At 47.4% G+C, this 21,316-nt stretch overlaps 1 protein-coding gene across 2 annotated transcripts in view; it reads right to left on the bottom strand.

The window, feature by feature from the left end:
* The window catches only part of SLC30A9 (solute carrier family 30 member 9), a 178,955-nt gene that overhangs the window by 113,211 nt on the left and 44,428 nt on the right, over positions 1-21,316 (bottom strand). Inside the window, exon 3 of one of the 2 annotated variants that reach the window (XM_075347000.1) lies at positions 14,190-14,252. The exons of the other annotated variant lie outside the window; for it this stretch is intronic. Coding sequence (XP_075203115.1) covers positions 14,190-14,252 — 63 coding nt within the window. The remainder of the gene's footprint in view (positions 1-14,189; positions 14,253-21,316) is intronic. 2 annotated transcript variants of the gene reach the window in all.

Here is a 21,316-nt window from a genome sequence, read left to right as displayed (position 1 = left end):
TCGTTTTGGCAACGGTTCCTCCGGCTGGTCTTTTTGGGCGTGACTGAGACCTCCAAGAATTTGAACGTCTCTGGTCCTTTTGAGTCTTTTTTGACGAGGCGAATTGGGACCTGCCCTGTCCTCGAAAGGACCGATAACCAGACTGACCCCTCCTCTGTTGGGGCTTGTTTTGTCTGTGTTGCGGCAAGGAAGAGTCCTTACCCTTGGAGTGTTTGATGATTTCATCCAAACGCTCTCCAAACAATCGGTCACGAGAAAAAGGCAAATTGGTTAAGCACTTCTTGGAATGAGAATCTGCTTTCCAATGTCTCAACCACAGAGCCCTACGCAAAACAACTGAGTTGGCTGACGCCACTGCCGTGCGGCTTGTAGCGTCCAGAACAGCATTAATCGCGTACGACGCGAATGCCGCCATTTGCGAGGTCAATGGTGCTACCTGCGGGGCAAATGCACGTGTGACTGAGTCGACTCGCGCAAGCCCGGCCGTGATAGCTTGGAGTGCCCATACGGCCGCAAAAGAAGGCGCTAATGACGCTCCAATCGCTTCATAGATGGATTTCAGCCAGAGCTCCATCTGCCTGTCAGTGGCATCTTTAAGTGCCGCTCCATCTTCAACAGCAACCAAGGATCTAGCTGCAAGCCTGGAAATTGGAGGATCCACTTTTGGACACTGGGTCCAACCCTTGACCACTTCAGAGGGAAAAGGGTAGCGTGTATCTTTAAGTCGTTTAGGAAAACGCCTTTCAGGATAAGCGTGGGGTTTCTGGATTGCGTCTCTGAAGTCAGCGTGGTCCAGAAAAGTGCTTAATGTACGCTTAGGGTATCTGAAATGGATTCTCTCGTGCTGCGAAGCTGACTCCTCTACAGGAGGAGCTGGTGGGGAAATATTCAACATCTTATTGATGTTAAATATAAGATCATTAACTATGGCGTCACCATCTGGTGTATCTAGATTGAGAGCGGTCCCAGGATCAGAATCCTGATCAGTTACGTCCGCCTCATCACCCATAGATTCATCCCGCTGGGATCCAGACCATTGAGATGAATGTGAAGGCCCGTCATAACGAGCCCGCTTAGGCTGCCCGGGGCCATCGTCCGAGTCAGAGTCTTCACCCTGAGGTGTAGATGCCCGTCCCGGAGCTAGGAGCTGAGGGGGACCAGGGGGCAATACATGCACAGTGTCCGTGGTCTGAAGTACAGGCCTAGCTCGCAATGTGTCAAGAATTTGTGACATAGTGAGAGACATTCTGTCAGCAAAAGCTGCAAACTCAGTTCCTGTCACCTGGACAGCATTCACAGGTGGTACACCCTGGGTCACGTCCAGCAGAGGTCCCGACTGTGCAAGCGCCGCAGGGGCCGAGCACTGCACACAATGGGGGTCCGTGGAGCCTGCCGGTAGAAAAGTCCCACATGCGGTGCAGGAAGCATATAATGTCTGTGCCTTGGCACCCTTGCGTTTTACGGGCGACATGCTGCTGGCTCTCTGCATGTGAGAGAGTCTATAGCCAAAAGGCGACCAGCGCTATGTAATACCAAGTATTTGTAGCAACAAAATACTAAGAATACTACGAGCACAAGAGGGGGTGAGCCCTGAGGGCTGCTTACCGCCCGCTGAACAGCGGGTAAGAGGCTGCAGAATGTCTTGTCTGGGTCTCCCCGGCTCCCCTCTGCAGCTCAGCGTGTCAGCAAGAATGGCTGCCGGCTTATGTGGAGAGGGGCGGTCCGTGGGAGTTCCCAAACAAAAGTGCGGGAACAGTGTCCCCTCTGTGCTGACTGTGAGGGCTGGAGTATGTAAAAACGACTCCAGCCCTCAGCGCTGATGCACTGGCCAGCGTCCCGCCCCTCTCCTGACTGGCAGGTCTGGGGGCGGGAACGAACGAAAGCAGGCCGCAAAAGCCGGGGACTCGAGTTATCAGCGCGGCCGCCGTAAAAGCGCGGGCCGCGCTGAAGTCCCCGGTGCACTACAAGTGCCAGCCGCGCCGCTGTTCCAGCGGCCGGCGCGACCGAGTCCTAGACGTGGGCAGCGTCCCGCCCCTCTCCTGACTGGCAGGTCTGGGGGCGGGAACGAACGGAAGCAGGCCGCAAAAGCCGGGGACTGTAGTTATCAGCGCGGCCGCCGTAAAAGCGCAGGCCGCGCTGAAGTCCCCGGCGCACTACAAGTGCCAGCCGTGCCGCAGTCCCAGCGGCCGGCGCGGCCGATTCCCATAAGTGTGCCTGCTTCAGCTAAGCTGAATGAGGCCATGGCACAGGCGCCGCAGCGCTGATGTCCCCCGGCGCACTACAACACCCAGCATGCTGCGGTGTGAGCGCCAAATGCACGGGGACACAGAGTACCTTAAGGAAGCAGGGCCATGTCCCTGATGTACTCCGCTCCATCCAGCATCTTCTCCAGGGGCTGTAGATGGAGCACGGTCTCAGTGCCTGGAGACCGGTAAATCCCACTTCACCCAGAGCCCTGTAAAAAGGGATGGGGAAGGAATCAGCATGTGGGCTCCTGCCGCCGTACCCGCAATGGGTACCTCAACCTTACAAACACCTCCGACATAAGTGGGGTGAGAAGGGAGCATGCTGGGAGTCTGTATAGACCCTCTTTTCTTCCATCCGACATAGTCAGCAGCTGCTGCTGACTAAAAACAATGGAGCTATGCGTGCGTGTCTGACCTCCTTGCGCACAAAGCTAAAACTGAGGAATCCGTACTCCTACGGGAGGGTGTATAGCCAGAAGGGGAGGGGCCTTACACTTTTAAGTGTAGTTCTTTGTGCGGCCTCCAGAGGCAGTAGCTATACACCCACTGTCTGGGTCTCCCAATTAGGAGCGAAAAAGAAAATGTGCTAGAGCCTATTTTCAGGGGGTATCTTACATTTTAGCCCCCGATGCCTGCTGTATTAATGCCCAAGTATTGAGGCCGCAATCCTCGGTATCTCGGTGGCGAATGCGCCAGGTAATTAAGTGAATGCACATTCAGCCTGAGTCCTGCAGCAACAGTCTATGCCTGCTGTACTGTGTCACTGCCGGAGGATCACACCAAGATCCTCAGTAACTCTTCAGATGACAGTGACAGCTGCATAGACATACACGTCGTCTCTCAGCTGTGTAGAGACACACACACACACACACACACACACACACACACACACACACACACACACACCTCACAAAAAGCTAGGCATATTTTGCTTTTGGGTGAAATTTATGGAAAATGTAAAACGTTCAGGCTACAGTGATATTTTATCCTGAAAAGTAGGGCATTTATGTAGAAGTAATCTCAACCCTATTTTAAAATGTGCAATTTTTATTAATATTCATTAAAATGTACCCACAGACAGACACACAAACATAAATGAGAATGGATCATGATATCCTTGTAAATAACCAAGGAATTTTATATACACACTCACTTTAGGAAAGGGAAGGGAAACTAATATAGCCCTATAAGGGTAGTGTATCCCTACCTAACAACGGAGGGTATGACACCATAAGTTACCGGGCGCCCCCGTTCCACGTCGGCTCTCCCTCTCCCTGACCCTGATATAGGGATGGGATGGAAAGCCCTATAGTGGTGCTTGCACAGTACAATATATATGAGTTCCCAAATGGTAATACTCTTCCCTGTATTGTTTTCCTTAGATCAAGAAGGTATCAATTTACTGATCTACAACCAGGAACTCCTATTCATGATACTAGCACTGTACAAGACGTATAGACTTCTATTCCTAATAAATTATCTTTATGCAAGGTAGTGATCCATAAGAGTTATTTACAACCACATATGTTACAGGGTGGTATACCCCACAAGTATATTACAGTCACCTAGAGTCATATCACAAGGGGCTCAGATCTGGCAATTTATGGTTCAAATACTTTGTCGTGAATTTTGTCATTAAGCTCCTTATTAGAGAAAAGCAAAATGTCCAAAAAGTATTGAAACATTGAACAGTTAGGCATGAGCATCCAAAAGCTCAGAGGTGACATTAAATTCATTTAATCCAAAAGCCAAATATCCCTAACTTTCTGTAAGTAGCGTGTGTGTATATGCAATTTCAAATCCTTATCTCAGCTTATAGTACTGCCACCGACGTCCCAAATACAGACATTAATAATATCGTTGTATAGACTAAAACAAAACAAAATAGTACATAATTCAACAGCTACAGTAGGAATGAGGGCCCTGCTCGAAAGCTTACAATCTATGGGGAAGAAGGGGGACACAAGAGGTGAAGCACACTTGTAGATCTGGCCGGCTATCGTTATGCTAGTTTATTGGTTACATATAAAGATGATTGATCTGGTCTTTAGACAGTATCCTTTTGGGTGCCCTTACGTGCTATTGGTTGTATGTAGGATGTGAGGACAGAAATAGGAGAGAGAAGGTTACGAGTAGCATTTAGAAGGTGGAACGGGGGAGAGTTACGTTAGGACGTTATTATGATAAGCTTGTCTGAAGAGATGTGTTTTTAATGTACGCTTAAAAACTTGGGGGCTGGATATTAGTCGCATTCTGTGGGGTAGTGCATTCCAGAAAACTGTCGCGGCACGAGAAAAGTCTTGGAGACGGAGGTGTGAGGTTCGTATTATGGAGGATGTTAGTCTAAGATCATTTGAGGAACGAAGGGGGCGGGTGGGATGATAGACAGAGATGAGGGATGAGATATATGGTGGTGCAGAGCTGTGGAGAGCTTTGTGGGTGAGGGATATGACTTTGTATTGTATTTTGTAGATGATAGGTAGCTACTGTAGTGACTGGCACAAGGTGGAGGCATCGGTGAAGCGGCTGGACAGGAATATGACCCTGGCTGCTGCATTCAAGATGGATTGGAGAGGGGAGAGTTTGGTCCGAGGGAGACCAATCAAAGAGTTGCAGTAATCCAGGCGGAAATGAATAAGAGCGACAGTAAGGGTTTTTGTTGTTTCGAAAGTAAGAAATGGTCGGATTCTGGAGATGTTTTTGAGATGTAGGTGACATGTGTGAGTGAGTGATTGTATATGAGGAATGAAGGAGAGTTCTGAGTCAAATATGACCCCAAGACATCGAGCATGCTGCTTGGGAGCTGCTTGGGAATTATGATTCAAGGAGTTGTCCGACATTAGCTTACCAAAAAATTTTGAGTTTATTTGTGCTGCATTGTCATATAAAACACCCCTACATTGTTATTTTTTGTTTTCTAACTTTTGTTCCTCTTGAATTATGACTTTATTCTCTGCAGCTCTTTGTTTACATTCAGCTCCAGCAAACATGATAACTTCCTGTGCTAAACCTCACAGTCAGAACTGGTACCGCCCAGCCTCAGTGTCCAGCCACGCCCCCTGCCAGACCTCTGCACACACATTCCTTGTCAGTATTCTGCCCCAGCACCTGATCTGTTATCACTCTAGCAATGGAAATAACAGCCCCACATCGGGCTCTGCACCCCACACCCACACACGCGTGCGCGTACACACACGGCTCTGCGCCCCACACCACATCAGGCTCTGCAACCCTCCCGCCCCCCCCACACACACACAGACACACACACACACACACACCGGGTTCTGCGCCCCACACCACATCAGGCTCTGCAAGCAAACACACACGCAAACACACACACACACACACACACACACACACACACACACACACACACACACACACAGAGTTCTGTACCGACCCCCTCCCCCTCGTTCTGTACCGAACCCTACCCCCCTAGGGAACACATGTAGGCTACATTCACATGACCATTCCGCTTTTGAGGTTCGCAAAAAAATGGTCCATTTTTTTCACGGATACATCCGTGTGCCTTCCGTTTTTTTTTGCGGACAGCAAAAAACGGAAGCAGGAAGAAAGATAAATAGATGAGTAGATATAGAGATGAGTAGATATAGAGATGAGTAGATATAGCGATGAATACATAGATATAGAGACAGAGAGATAGAGGGATGAATGAATGAATAGAGGGAGGGATAGAGAGATGATAGATAAATAGATGAGAAAGACATATATAATGTCCCACCCCCCTGCATATTCTAAGCTGGCACTCTTTTGTGACTTTCATGTGGCACAAAAGGGTGCTTAGCCTTGTATTTAGCCAAAAAATAAATTAAAAAAAAAAAACGACGTGGGGTCCTGCAAACCACAGCTGGCAGCTTCACCTTGGCTGGTAATTCAAAACACAGGGCACCGCACGCTGTTATTTTAAATTAAATAAATAATTTAAAACAAAAAACGTGGGGTCCCCCCCCAAATTGGATCACCAGCCAAGGTAAAGCGGACAGCTGTGGTCTGGTATTCTCAGACTAGGAAGGTCCACTGTTATTGGACACTCTCCAGCCTAAAAATAGCAGGCCACGGCCGCCCCAGAAGTGGCGCATCCATTAGATGTGCCAATCCTGGCGCTTCGCCCCAACTCATCCCGTGCCCTGGTGCGGTGGCAAACGGGGTAATATATGGGGTTGATGCCAGATGTGTAATGTCAACTGGCATCAAGCCCTGCGGTTCGTGATTTCACGCGTCTATCAGATACCTGACATCACAAACCCAGTCAGTAATAAAAAAAAAAAAAAAAAAAAAACATCAAAAAAAGGTTTTTTTGAAAAAACACTCCCCAAAACATTCCCTTTTTCACCAATTTATTGAAAAGAAAAACAAATCCGGGTCCGGTGTAATCCAATAAAGGGGTCCCTCGACGATCCATACCAGAGTCAATGTCCCAGTCAGTGAAGAACAGAATGTTCCCCATTGGCTGGGAGAGTAATGCAGTGACCTGAGCTAACATCAATAGGTCACCCCAGGTGTTATGATCCGGAACCATGGAAGATCACCACAAATCATTGGCAAAAAGGTGACAAGAGCCTTGGCAACTAATCTGGCCGCCATCCCCTTACTAACCAAGACAACTAGAAGTAGCCGAGGGGTGAACTAACATCCTGTGCACCGCGAACCCAGCCGGAGAACTAAAGGTAAGAAAGATGAATTACTCTCTGCCTCAGAAAATAGACAAGAATAGCAAGCCCCCCACATTCAAAGACTGCGGTGATATAGGAAAAACACAATACACAGGTAGATGACAGGATTAGCAAAAGGTGAGGCCCCCGCTGACTAAAATAGGAAAGGACAGGAAAGGGACTGATGGTAGCCAGAGAAAAACCCTGCAAAATACCAACTTCCTGATAGTACAAAAAGGCCCTCAGATCGCTCGATCTGAACTCCGTCCTATACCAGGTGCCCTTGTCATACCAATGGACAGAAAACAAGAATTATAACAAATTGAACAAGCCACAAACACATGGACCCAAAGGAGCTATACTCCACACAGAACTGCAGGGAGTTCCTCAACAATCCACTAAGGGGAAAAATCCCTGGAAGGAAATAAACTGAAACCAACCCCAACAAATGACAAACCCAGATAAGCAAAAGAACCAGGCAATAAATTAAAAGAGCAAGAACTTATCTGGAGTGGATGTAATGTAGAGCAGGATTAAGCAGGCTGGAGATACAAAGAACAACTGACATCCAGCAACAGCCTGCAATCAGACCAGGACTTAAATAAGCAGAGAGTTAGGAAAGGAAACACCCACTGCACAACCCACCTGGTCTCTGTCCAAACCCTTCCTGGCCACCAGAGGGAGCCTCCCAGCAGCCAAGACATAACTAACATTCACAACAGTACCCCCCCCCCTTGAGGAGGGGTCACCGAACCCTCACCCACGCCACCGGGTCGCTCGGGATGAGCATGATGGAAGGCGCGAACCAACCTGTCCGCATGAATGTCAGAAGCCACAACCCAAGAGTTATCCTCCTGCCCATAACCCTTCCATTTCACAAGGTACTGAAGCTGACGCCTACTGCAACGGGAATCCAGAATTTTTTCAACCTCATACTCCAGATCCCCTTGTACCAAAACAGGGTCAGGAGGCGCTGCTGCAGGAACTGCCGGCTCCACATGTTTCTTCAACAAGGACTTATGGAAGACATTGTGAATCTTAAATGACGCAGGCAGAGTCAAACGGAAAGATACAGGATTAATAATCTCCGAAATCTTATAAGGTCCAATAAATCTGGGCTTAAATTTAGGAGACGGAACTCTCATAGGAATATTTTTAGAGGACAACCACACCATGTCCCCTACTTTAAACCGGGGACCAACAGTCCGACGCCGGTTGGCAAACTTTTGGGCAGTTTCTTGGGACTGAAACAATTTATCCACTACCTGCCCCCAAATCTGCTGCATTCTGTCGACCACCGAATCCACCCCCGGACAGTCAGACGCCTCAAGCTGCCCTGAGAGGAACCTAGGGTGACACCCAAAATTGCAGAAAAAGGGGAACACCAACGTGGTAGAGCTAGCTCTATTGTTAAGGGCAAATTCAGCCAAAGGCAAAAACGAAACCCAGTCATCCTGATCCGCAGAAATAAAACACCGTAAATAGGTCTCCAGGGTCTGGTTAGGCAGTTGATGTTCCGGCTTTCTTGTCTGATTTCCGTGATGTATTTAATGACCAGGAATCTGATTCTCTGCCCCCACACCGGGACTGTGACTGTGCCATTGAGTTGGTGCCTGGTTGTAAATTTCCCAAGGGGCGGATTTTCAACTTGTCTGTGCCCGAACGTGATGCCATGCGGTCATACATCAGAGAATCATTGGAAAAGGGGCACATTCGGCCCTCATCTTCTCCTTTGGGTGCTGGCTTCGTCTTTGTTGCTAAGAAAGATGGTTCGTTAAGGCTGGATGTACTGTTATGATCCGGAACCATGGAAGATCACCACAAATCATTGGCAAAAAGATGACAAGAGGCTTGGCAACTAATCTGGCCGCCATCCCCTTACTAACCAACACAACTAGAAGTAGCCGAGGGGTGAACTAACATCCTGTGCACCGCGAACCCAGCCGGAGAACTAACTATCCTAAAAGGTAGGAAAGATGAATAACTCTCTGCCTCAGAAAATAGACAAGAATAGCAAGCCCCCCACATTCAAAGACTGCGGTGATATAGGAAAAACACAATACACAGGTAGATGACAGGATTAGCAAAAGGTGAGGCCCCCGCTGACTAAAATAGGAAAGGACAGGAAAGGGACTGATGGTAGCCAGAGAAAAACCCTGCAAAATACCAACTTCCTGATAGTACAAAAAGGCCCTCAGATCGCTCGATCTGAACTCCGTCCTATACCAGGTGCCCTTGTCATACCAATGGACAGAAAACAAGAATTATAACAAATTGAACAAGCCACAAACACATGGACCCAAAGGAGCTATACTCCACACAGAACTGCAGGGAGTTCCTCAACAATCCACTAAGGGGGAAAATCCCTGGAAGGAAATAAACTGAAACCAACCCCAACAAATGACAAACCCAGATAAGCAAAAGAACCAGGCAATAAATAAAGAGTAAGAACTTATCTGGAGTGGATGTAATGTAGAGCAGGATTAAGCAGGCTGGAGATACAAAGAACAACTGACATCCGGCAACAGCCTGCAATCAGACCAGGACTTAAATAAGCAGAGAGTTAGGAAAGGAAACACCCACTGCACAACCCACCTGGTCTCTGTCCAAACCCTTCCTGGCCAGCAGAGGGAGCCTCCCAGCAGCCAAGACATAACTAACATTCACAACACCCAGGTCACTGCAGGGGATGACGAGCGCTGCTGTCAGGAAGATAGCGAGTTACATTACCTGCTGTGACGATCTCCTGCACGCCTGACATCAGCGCTGTCACTGACTTCTATGCCCGCCGCGTTCTCAGCAGTATCGCCCATGACGTCACCGCTACTGACGTGAGAACGTAGCAGGCATAGAAGGCAGTGACAGCGCTGACGTCAGGAGTGAAGCGAAGATCGTCACAGCAGGTAATGATCTCATATAACCTCCTGACAGCAGCACTCGTCATCCCCGAGGCTGCCCGCGCTGCAGGGTGAGAAGTTGCTGATACTGCATTGCACTCCTGCAGTATCAGCACTCCGGGGCTAGAGCGGGACACAGACCGCACGGGCACTCCTGCTATCCTGAGCAGGGGGCCCGGTGCTGGCAGCGACAGAGTGGGCGGAGAGAGTGCGGGGTGTGGGGGAATGTGTGGGAGGGTGCAGGGAAGGGGGCGGAGACTCCACGCACTGTAGCCGCCCAGCAGGCGGCAACAAGCTGTTCACAGATTTGCATGTCAACATGGTCCTGCCCATGTTGACATGAAATGACCAGAAGCAGCAAAATCGCGGCAGCAGCGGTCACATGACTGCTATGAGCCGGGGGAGAGGGGCTGACAGCAGGGCAGGTTAAGTGCTCACTATCTACTTACCTGCCCCAATGTAGCCCAATAGGGTAATAATAAAAAAAAAAGTTAAAATAAGCCGGATAACCCCTTTAAATCATTGAAGGTAATTGAGATGTCAGGTGTAGGTTGGTTGGTAGAGGGAGGAAACACAAGAAACTCAGTTTTGGAGAGATTCAGTTTCAGATAGAGGGAGGACATGCTTTGAGAGACAGCAAACAGACAATATCTGGTATTTTTTAACAAAGCAGGGGTGATGATTGGAGATGATGTATATAATTGGGTGTCATCAGCATAGAAATGGTATTGGAAACCGAATCTGCTGATGGTGTGTCCAATAGGGGTGGTGTATAGAGAGAAAAGGAGAGGGCCCAAGACTGAGCCTTGAGGAACCCCGAAGGTGAAGGGGACAGGAGTGGAGTAAGAGCCAGCAAAGGAAACAGTGAAGGAGCGGTCGGAGAGGTAGAATGAGAACCAGGCAAGAGCGGTGTCCTTGAGGCCAATAGAGCGGCGCATGGTGAGGAGAAGTTGGTGATCCACAGTGTCAAAAGCAGCTGAGAGATCCAAGAGAAACAATAGGGAATAGTGGACTTTAGATTTTGCTGTTAATAGATCATTTGAGACTTCGGTGAGGGCCGTTTCGGTGGAGTGTAAAGAGCGGAAACCAGATAGAGAGGGATCAAGAAGTGAGTTTTCAGATAAATAGCGGATTAGCCGAGAGTGGACCAAGCGTTCCAGGAGCTTAGAGATAAAGGGAAGGTTAGAAACTGGTCTGTAGTTAGCAGCACAGTTCTGATTGAGGGAAGGTTTTTTAAGTAGAGGGGTTATGATGGCATGTTTAAATGATGAAGGAAAGATACCTGATGAAAGAGAGAGGTTAAATATTTTGGTTAGATAGGTAGTGACAGCTGGGGAGAGAGCCTGAAGGAGATGTGAGGGAAGAGGGTCGCTGGTGCATGTTGTTGGGCGGGAAGAGGCAAGGAGACGGGTCACTTCTGACAGGCTCAAATATTGATAGTGCGCCTGAGGTGAGGGAGAGGAGCGGATCTAGGCTCTGAGGGGATTTTTCAAAGATTTCTTTGCGGATGTCGATCTTTTGTAAGAAGAAAGTGGCCAGATCATCAGAGCTTAGGTTGGTGACCGGGGTCTGTGCTTTAGGGCTCAGGAGGGAGTGGAAGGTTTCAAAGAGTCGTTTAGGATTGTTGGCTAGTGAAGTGATGAGAGTGGTAAAGTATACTTGTTTAGCCAGATGGAGAGCAGAGTTATAGGTTTTGAGCATGAACTTATAGTGGATGAAGTCTTCAGCTGAAAAGGATTTTCTCCACAGACGCTCAGCACACCTAGAACAGCGCTGTAGGAAACGTGTTTGAAGCATGTGCCAGGGCTGACGCTTCCTGTGTGTTTTTTTTCTGCATGTAGCTGGTGCAGCTTCATCCAGGGCACTCTGCAATGTCTTATTATAATGTGACACTGCAGAGTCTGCACAGGAGAGGGAGGAGATGGGAGCCAAGGAGGACTGCAAATTGTTCATTAGCAGCTGGGTATTGATGGCGTTTAGATTTCTGTATGGGTGATATGGGTGGGGGCATCCCGAGTTTGAAGACAGTTTGTGATGGAAAAGGATAGGAGGTTGTGGTCAGAGTGGGAGAGGGGGAATTGGTGAAGTCATGAAGAGTGCAGAGGCGGGAGAAGACCAGGTCCAGCGTATTCCCATCCTCATGTGTAGGAGACTTAGTGAGCTGTGAGAGGCCGAAGGATGAGGTTGGAGAAAGAAAATGGGTGGCAGATCGGGAGAGTGGGTTGTCAATAGGGATGTTGAAATCCCCCATGATGAGAGTGGGAAGGTCACAGGATAAAAAAAGTGTGGAAGCCAAGTGGCAAAATGATCAAGGAACTGACGGGAGGAGCCTGGAGGGCGATACACAACTGTTACTCGCAGGGAGAATGGTTTGAAGAGTCTAATGATGTGGACTTCAAACGAAGGAAAGATGAGTGAGGGTACTGGGGCGATGACCTGGAGCCACTGGGATGAGAGGAGCAGACCAACACCTCCTCCTGATCTGTTCTCAGGTCTTGGCGTATGTGAGAATTGAAGCCCACCATGTGAGAGAGCAGCAGCAGCGGTGGTGTCAGAGTGCTGGATCCAGGTTTCCGTTAGAGCAAGAAGGTTCAGGGCGTTGGAGAGGAAGAAGTCATGAATGTAGAAGAGTTTGTTGCACACTGACCTTGCACTCCAAAGTGCGCAATTAAAAGGGGCAGGAGAAGGTGAGCACTGGATATTGATAAGATGAGCAGGGTTTCTATGTGTTGCAGGATGAGAGTTATATGTACTAAAGGATGGAGGCCCGGGGTTGGCGGAGATGTCACCAGCAGCTAGGAGGAGGAGGAAAAAGAGAAAGAGCAGGTGATTCAGTGTTTTGTGTGAGCGTTTTGTGCACTGTGTGGGGGTAGTGCATGGTTTTGAATGGTTGAAAATGTCAGTAAGGCCTCAATGTTATACATGGGAGAGGGAAGGAGAGAGGGGCTGATATAGAGAGAAGGCACAGGTGGTGTAGGAGGGGGGTATAAGTGAGGGAGTGCAGAAACCAAGACATATAAGAAACTAAGTGATATGACAAACGAATAGTGTAATAGAGCAGAACCAGAATCATGCTCATGAGAATGTTTGGCCCAGCGTCCCTGTATCCTGCGCATGTGCCATGAGTGGCTGGAAAGAGACTTCAAATGTATTGCTCTTAGGAATATACTGCACAAGTTATCCCTAGGCCAGACAGATACATTTGAAGGATCTGCTGCGATGTATGACACAATTTTATATGTTGAATAATTATGCAGTTACAGAGACACCATCATACTCTGTTACGCTGGGAGTTCTGCCTTAGGCTAATTTCACACATCAGTTTTTGGCATCAGGCACAATCTGGCGTGTGCCTGATGCAACGGATCCGGCGCAGAATATGCAAAAACTGATGTGCCTGATCCTTTTTTTTGACGGTTCCAATATACCTGATCCATCAAAAAACGGATCCGGCGCCTCCGTTTTTGCATCCTTTTCGTCCGTTTTTTTTGCTGGATCCGTTTTTTTAAAAACATTGGAGCATGCTCAGTTTACAAAAACGGATCCGGCGGCTGCATCCGTTTTTTTACCGCATTATGCCGGATCCGGCGTCCACAGGCTTCCATTGTAAAACACGCCGTATCGCGTCGGATCCGGTGCGATGCGTTTTTTTTGCCGGACAAAAAAACGTTACAAGATACGATTCCTCTGCCGCCGCTTTGGGCAATAATGACGGATCCGGCAAAAGCCGGATGCAACGTAAGGCCATCAGGCACAATCCGGCGCTAATACAAATCAATGGGGATAAACCGGATCCGGCGCCGGATCAATTTTACACGTTTTTTTTCCGGATTGTGCCTGATGGAAAAAAACTGGTGTGTGAAAGTAGCCTTACCATTATCAGGTGCAAGAAGTGTTGTCTTGGGAGGTACAGAGGTTCAGCTCACATAGGACATTTAACTTTAAAGCCACTATCCAGTCAACAGCGCAAAATTACATGTTAATCAGTAAAATCAAGTAATTCTTACTTGCCATTTATTATCATCATCATCATTTTTATTATCAGGCCAATTTCTAGCTCCGCTCCATAAAGGGCAGGGCTGTGATCAGTGACTACAATTTCAACTACAGTGTCCACAGGGAGTCTGAGGTGGTCTGAGACACGCCCCCTGTCTTATCATTGGTTGAGGCAACTGCTCTCCCTTCTCAGATTGGCTGCTGTAAACAACTCAGTTTGAATGGGAATGTCAGGCTTTGCCAGTGTTACATTGCAAATGTATCTAATAAATTGGCAATGGCTCTATTTAACAAAACAAAACAAAAACAAAAAACTACAGCTAAAGTGGACAGGGACAAAAAGAAAAAAAAACAACATAGTAGAACTGATCACAAACCTTTTACTTGAATAGGGTCATGGGGTAAAGTGCTTTTAAGTTCAGATTTGCCAGGATTCAGTCCTAATGAAAACAAAAACCTGTTAACACTGTCGACAATAGGCAATCATCATCATAGATCACAATTAAAAGGTTTTCACATTAAAAAATACGTTTAAGAATACAAAATAATAATAATAATTGTGACCAGAAGAATGAAGGTGCCAACTGCGATACAAAAGGCTCAAACATAATTTCACATGTCTAGTGGCAATGCAATTCGATTAGCCCAATGTAAATATATCCCTTTTAACCAGCTATGACAATTCATGAAGGAGAACGGACAGGAATTCCGTTACAACTGGAAAAATTTACCCTACGGGCACAAAATATTATGCAATATGGAATTATGAAGAATTTTTTTTAGCTGATTAACTGTAAGTTCTCAGATCTACTGTATTTTTCGGACTATAAGACGCACCCTGGTTTTAGAGGAGGAAAATAAAATTTTAAGCAAAAAATGTGGTCATGACACACTTATGGGGGTAATGTCCCCAAATTCTCTACTAAGGTACCCCATCCTGGTAATGATCCTCCTGCCTTGTATATACAGTATATGTCCCTCATCCTGGTATAGCCCCCATCCTGCTATATACCGCCATCCTGGCATATGGCCGCATCCGGCTATATACGGACATATGGCCGCGTCCTGCTATATACCCCATCCTGGCATATGGCCCCATCCTGCTCATAATATGGCCCCATCCTGCTCATAATATACCCCCATCCTGCTCATATACCCCCATCCTGCTCATATACCCCCATCCTGTGGCACATAAAAAAAAAAAATAAACGTTCATACTCACCTTACCTCACTCCCTGCAGCATCGCTCCTCCTCCATCTGTGTCAGCAGCAGCGCTTCTGGATGTGGAGCCGGCCATGATCCCTGCAGCATCGCTATGTCCTCCTGTCTGCGCTGGCAGCAGCTGTGTGTGGACACGTGCGCACAGCGATGTTGTCATTGCTGTGCGCAACGCTAGTCTCCACACAGCTGCGGCCGGCAGAGACAGGAGGACATCGTGGTGCTGCAGGGATCGTGGCCGGTAAGTATACTGATTCACTGCACCCCGCGCTGATGATGATGCACGGGGGGCAGTGAATACAGCCGCACATGATCACTCCAGACTGTAGTTGCCAGGGGTGATCATGCGGACAGGCTGTTTAATATGCGCGCATTCCCCGCCCATCACCCCGCCCACCTGTTAGCGCCGGCTTCCGCGCTGAGAGATGATGGGCGGGATGATGGGCGTGCATATTAAATGAGCGGGTCCACGTGGTCACGGCAAGCTGCTACAGCCTGCTCGTGCCGCCGATGACCAGCTCCACCGCAGCACCCTCATTCCCCGCAGCCCTACAGTCAGACTATAAGACGCACCCCCCACGGTCCCCCAACATTTGGGGGGAAAAAAGTGCGTCTTATAGTCCGAAAAATACGGTATATTAAAGTTGGGTTTAGGGCTCGATCAGACAAGTGTATTATATGGACTTGCGCCGTTTGAGTAAAAATCGGAAAACACTCGTACCAATGCAAATCAATAAAGCTGCTCAGATGGATGACGCTCGGTCCATGTGGAGGAAATAATCACAGCACGCACTATTCTCAGATGACACTCGCCCATCCAGTTTATGACTGTGCAATAAAAACCCAAAAACATCATCATCTGATTTTTATGGATTTACACATTTTAAGCTATTGATGTATAAGAGAAGTTGGCTCTTCAGATGGAAATCGTCTGAGCTTTTTGGATAATAATCAGACAATTTTTACCTAGACTTATCATAAATTAAAAGTAGGTGTAAACCATCACTCCCGGGGGTTTTTAGCGCTGGAGTGACGCTTTAAATCTAAGTCCCCTGCCCCTGGTCTTATACTTTCCTTCCAGGACTTTCAAGAGTTTCATGCTTTTTCAGCACAATTTTGGTCCCGTGTGATGATCTTGTGCCTCTAACTTCAGACTGGTCAGAAGTCAGAAGTTATGTCACAAGGTCTCAATGCAAGTCTATAAGAGCCAGAACGAGGCCCTCAGACTTGTATTGACTTGTGACCTCCAGTGCGATCCATGAAACACTGCAACAGTCGGGAGGTCATAAACTTCTGGAGACTGAAGGGAGCAATAATGGAACAAGATGATGAAGGCGACAGAGGAGTATAGGACAGGGGGCAGCGGAGTTCGAGATAAAGAGCCACTCCAGTGGGTTGTTCTTAACATAGTGCTTCCTAATGATTAATAATTTGGACCAGCAGCATGCTCGGCATCACTGCTCCAAACTGTGCGCGCTCAGAAACCAGAACAGCGCAGATCCGTCCAGCTTCAGAACATAAATCACAAGCTCTATAGTTATGAGCTTGCAAGAGCACGTATATTGCATACGAAATCAGCCACCACTGAATGCAGAGGTGGCCGCTAACCCAGCCAACAAGCAGTGAACTATAGAATTCAAAATCCATTTGTTTTTGAGTAAGTAGAGGATATATAATAACCTATAGATTTTCCTTTTTACAAGCAATTTGAGATTTGAATTCTTTATAATGTTGAATATAAACTTATAAAAGAACATAAAAGTTTTGGTAGAGACCGAATCATCCATAATTGCTTTTAAGAAAACCTAAAAACATCCAATAGAAACTGATTTTGCTCAGGGACGTCACTTGGAAAAGCAGAGGATAAAAACATTTCAGGTCACAGGACACGGACACATTACACTAGAGAACGGACTACAGTTCAAAAGTTTGGGGTCACCCAGACAATTTTGGACAATTTTGTCCATGAAAAATCATACTTTTATTAATCAGATGAGTTGCATAATGAATAGATAATATCGTCCAGACATTGACGAGGTTAGAAATAATGATTTTTACATGAAATAATTTTCTCCTTCACACTTTGCTTTCGGCACAGAATGCTCCCTTAAAGCAATTCCAGCTTTGCAGACCTTTGGCATTCTAGCTGTTAATTTGCGGAGGTAATCTGGAGATATTTCACCCCATGCTCCCCCCCCCCCCCCCCCCACAAGTTGGATTGGCTTGATGGGCACTTTTTGCGTACCATACGGTCAAGCTGCTCCCACAACAGCTCAATAGGGTTGAGATCTGGTGACTGGGCTGGCCACTCCATTACAGATAGAATACCAGCTGCCTGCCTCTTCCCTAAATAGTTCATGCATAATTTGGAGGTGTGCTTTGGGTCATTGTCCTGTTGTAGGATGAAATTGGCTCCAATCAAGCGCTGTCCTCCGGGTATGGCATGGCGTTGCAAAATGGAGTGATAGCCTTCCTTATTCAAAATCCCTTTTACATTGTACAAATCTCCCACTTTACCAGCACCAAAGCAACCCCAGACCATCACATTACCTCCACCATGCTTGACAGATGGAGTCAGGCACTCTTGCAGCATCTTTTCAGTTGTTCTTCGTCTCACAAATGTTCTTCTGTGTGATCCAAACACCTCACACATCGATTCGTCTGTCCATAACACTTTTTTTCCAATCTTCTTCTGTCCAATGTCTGTGTTCTTTTGCCCATAATAATATTTTCCTTTTATTAGCCAGTCTCAGATATGACTTTTTCTTTGGCACTCAGCCCTGAAGGCCAGCATCCCGGAGTCGCCTCTTCACTGTAGACATTGACACTGGAGTTTTGCAGGTACTATTTAATGAAGCTGCCAGTTGAGGACCTGTGAGGTGTCGATTTCTCAAACTAGAGACTTTAATGTTCTTGTCTTGTTGCTCAGTTATGCAGCGCGGCCTCCCAATTCTCTCTCTACTCTGGTTAGAGCCTGTTTGTGCTCTCCTCTGAAGGGAGTAGTACACACTGTTGTAGGAAATCTTCAGTTTCTTGGCAATTTCTCACATGGAATAGCCTTCATTTCTAAGAACAAGAATACACTGTCGAGTTTTTATGAAAGTTCTCTTTTTCTGGCCATTTTGAGAGTTTAATGGAGGCAACAAATATAATGCTCCAGCAGATTCTCAACTAGCTCAAGGTAGTCAGTAGGTAGTAGTAGGTAGTAGGAAGGTCAGTTTTATAGCTTCTCTAATCAGCAAAACTGTTTTCAGCTGTGCTAACATACTTGCAAAAGGGTTTTCAAGGGATTTCTAAACATCCATTAGCCTTCTAACACAGTTAGCAAACACAATGTACCATTAGAACACTGAAGTGGTGGTTGTTGGAAATGGTCCTCTATACACCTATGTAGATATTGCATTCAAAAACAGACGTTTGCAGCTAGAATAGTCATTTACCACATTAACAATGTATAGAGGGGATTTGTTTATTTAATATTCGCTTCATTAAAAAAAATGTACTTTTCTTTCAAAAGTAAGGAAATATCTAAGCGACCCTAAACTTTTGAACTGTGGGGTATATATATATATATATATATATATATATATATATATATATATATATTTATTATACACACACACACACACACACACACACACGTATGTGTGTGTGCATGCGCGAGTAAAATACACATGAATGAGACGCACGGTTTGGAGAGTTATGTTGATGTTCATCGGAAAGAAATAAAATAAAAATGTATTACAGCTAAATTAGATTAACATTTATAAAGAAATTCATCAGAGGGCACTCCTAAAGAATCTCCTAATTAGAAGTACCCTTGAATTAAATGTCCGCTAATTGCCCATGAGAGTGTTCAGATTTGCTGGCACATTGAAAAAATGAACAGCAGTGATGGCCCCACATCCTGCACCCTTTACAGTCAGGATAGAATAACAGCAGGCTCATTTTTCTACAGATTACAAATTATACTAAGCCAAGTGCCCTCCAAACTTGCTAAAATACTTTAATGACATCATGAACGTGGAGGGAACTGGTGACACTGCATCAGGATTCCTATGAAAACATGGAAACATAGTAACTCTCTCCCAGTCTCCGTCTGTGTGTCGCTGTCTGTCAGTCTCTCTGTGTGTTTCTTTGTCTGTGTCTATGTCTCTGTCTGTATTTGTATCAGTCTGTCTCCATTTCTGTGTCTGTCTCTCTCTCTAGCCGTCTCACCACCGACATCATATTACCTCACACATAAGCTTCTTATACTAACAGTTTATTTTGTTCCTATAGCAACCACTGACAGTTGCTATTAATAGCTTGTAGCTCCCACTTCCATTCAGTTTAATGGAAGCAGGCTTTTGTAGAGTAACTGTAAAAGCGCGGGGTTAAATTTTCCCGTCAAAACATAGTCTATGACGTTCCCTGAGTCACATGGAGTGTCTGGGCAAAATTTCGTGATTGTAAATGCGGCGGTGTGAATTCCTTTGGCAGACATACACACATATATACACACATTAATATATATATATATATATATATATATATATATATATATATATATATATATATATATATATATATATATATGAGATGTTGTTGTGTGTAGTTACCAAGTGTTTGTGTAGGGCGCTGTACATGTTCTGGGTGTTTGGGTGTGGCGGGGGGTGAGAGCGGTGTTTGTGTGTTGCGTTGTTTGTGGAGCGCTGTGTGTGTACCGTTGTGTGTGTGCATTGCGCGGTTTGTGTGGGTGTGGGGTGTGTGTGTTTTGGGGGGAGGCATGTTTTGTGCAGTGTGTGTGTTGTGCGGTATGTGCGTATATTTGTGTGTGCGGCGTTGTCTGTGTGTGTGGGTGTCTGTGTAGGGCGGTGTTTGTGGTTCCCAGTGTGTGTGTGGTGTGTTGTGCAGTGCGTGTGTGGCGGTGTGTGTGTGTGTTTTGGGGGGAGGTGTGCACCCCCCATCGTGCTCCATCCCCCATGCTGCGCACCCCCCATCGTGCTCCATCCCCCATGCTGCGCACTCCCCATCGTGCTCCATCCCCCGTGCTGCGCACCCCCCATCGTGCTCCATCCCCCATGCTGCGCACCCATCGTGCCTGCGCACTCCCCATCGTGCTCCATCCCCCATGCTGCGCACTCCCCATCGTGCTCCATCCCCCATGCTGCGCACTCCCCATCGTGCGCCATCCCCTATGCTGCGCACTCCCCATCGTGCTCCATCCCCCATGCTGCGCACCCCCATCGTGCTCCATCCCCCATCGTGCTCCATCCCCCATGCTGCGCACCCCCCATCGTGCTCCATCCCCCCAGCTGCGCACTCCCCATCGTGCTCCATCCCCCATGCTGCGCACTCCCCATCGTGCTCCATCCCCCATGCTGTGCACCCCCCATCGTGCTCCACAGTCACACATCAGACAGTATACACGCACACATCTGATCGCATACACTCACACACACACCCCACTTCTCCCTGTGCCCACCGGTGGGCGGTCCCAGCAGCTGTGCTGCACGCCGTGCTCCTCTGCCGACACTCACAGATCCGATCGCATACACTCACACACACACACACACACTCACACATCAGAACACACTCACACACATCCGATCGCATACACGCACACACACACTGACGATATCGCACATACGCGCTCACACAATCACAACATCCGGAGATACCACATGCTTCCGGCCATGTGATCCTCCGGCAGGTCCTGGAAGGTCACTACACAGTATCGCCGCCGAGAAGCAAGTGATATCACGGGATGTTGTGAGTATGTGGATGCGATCTGATGTGTGTGTGAGGTGTGTGTGAGAGTAAGTGTGTGTCTGTTCTTATGTGTGTGTGTTCCGCCGCTGCAGGACCTTGATGCGCTCACCTCGGGGCGAGAGGCCATTCCGTGTGGGTGGCAGAGCCTGGGCGAGCGGCCAATCCGTGCGGGCGGGGGGGCGGAGCCGAGGCGAGCGGCCAATCCGTGTGGGGGGGGCGAGGCCATGGCGAGCCCAGCGGCCAATCCGCTGTTTGTCACCGTAAGGACATGGCCAATCCATGCGGGTGGGGCGGAGCCGAGGCGAGGGGCCAATCCGTGCGGGGGGGGGGCGAGGCGAGCGGCCAATCCGTGCGGGGGGCAGGGCAATGGCGAGCCCTGCGGCCAATCCGCTGTTTGTCACCGTAAGGACACAATTTTGGAGCAAGACAGACAGACCGAGGCAATTATATATATATATATATATATATATATATATATATATATATATATATATATATATATATATATATATATATATATATATAAGACGC

This window comes from Anomaloglossus baeobatrachus, chromosome 1 (assembly GCF_048569485.1).
Source record: "Anomaloglossus baeobatrachus isolate aAnoBae1 chromosome 1, aAnoBae1.hap1, whole genome shotgun sequence".
Taxonomy (NCBI): domain Eukaryota; kingdom Metazoa; phylum Chordata; class Amphibia; order Anura; family Aromobatidae; genus Anomaloglossus; species Anomaloglossus baeobatrachus.
The sequence above is the reverse complement of the archived record's forward strand: the minus strand, read 5'-3'. Positions and strand labels throughout refer to the sequence as shown.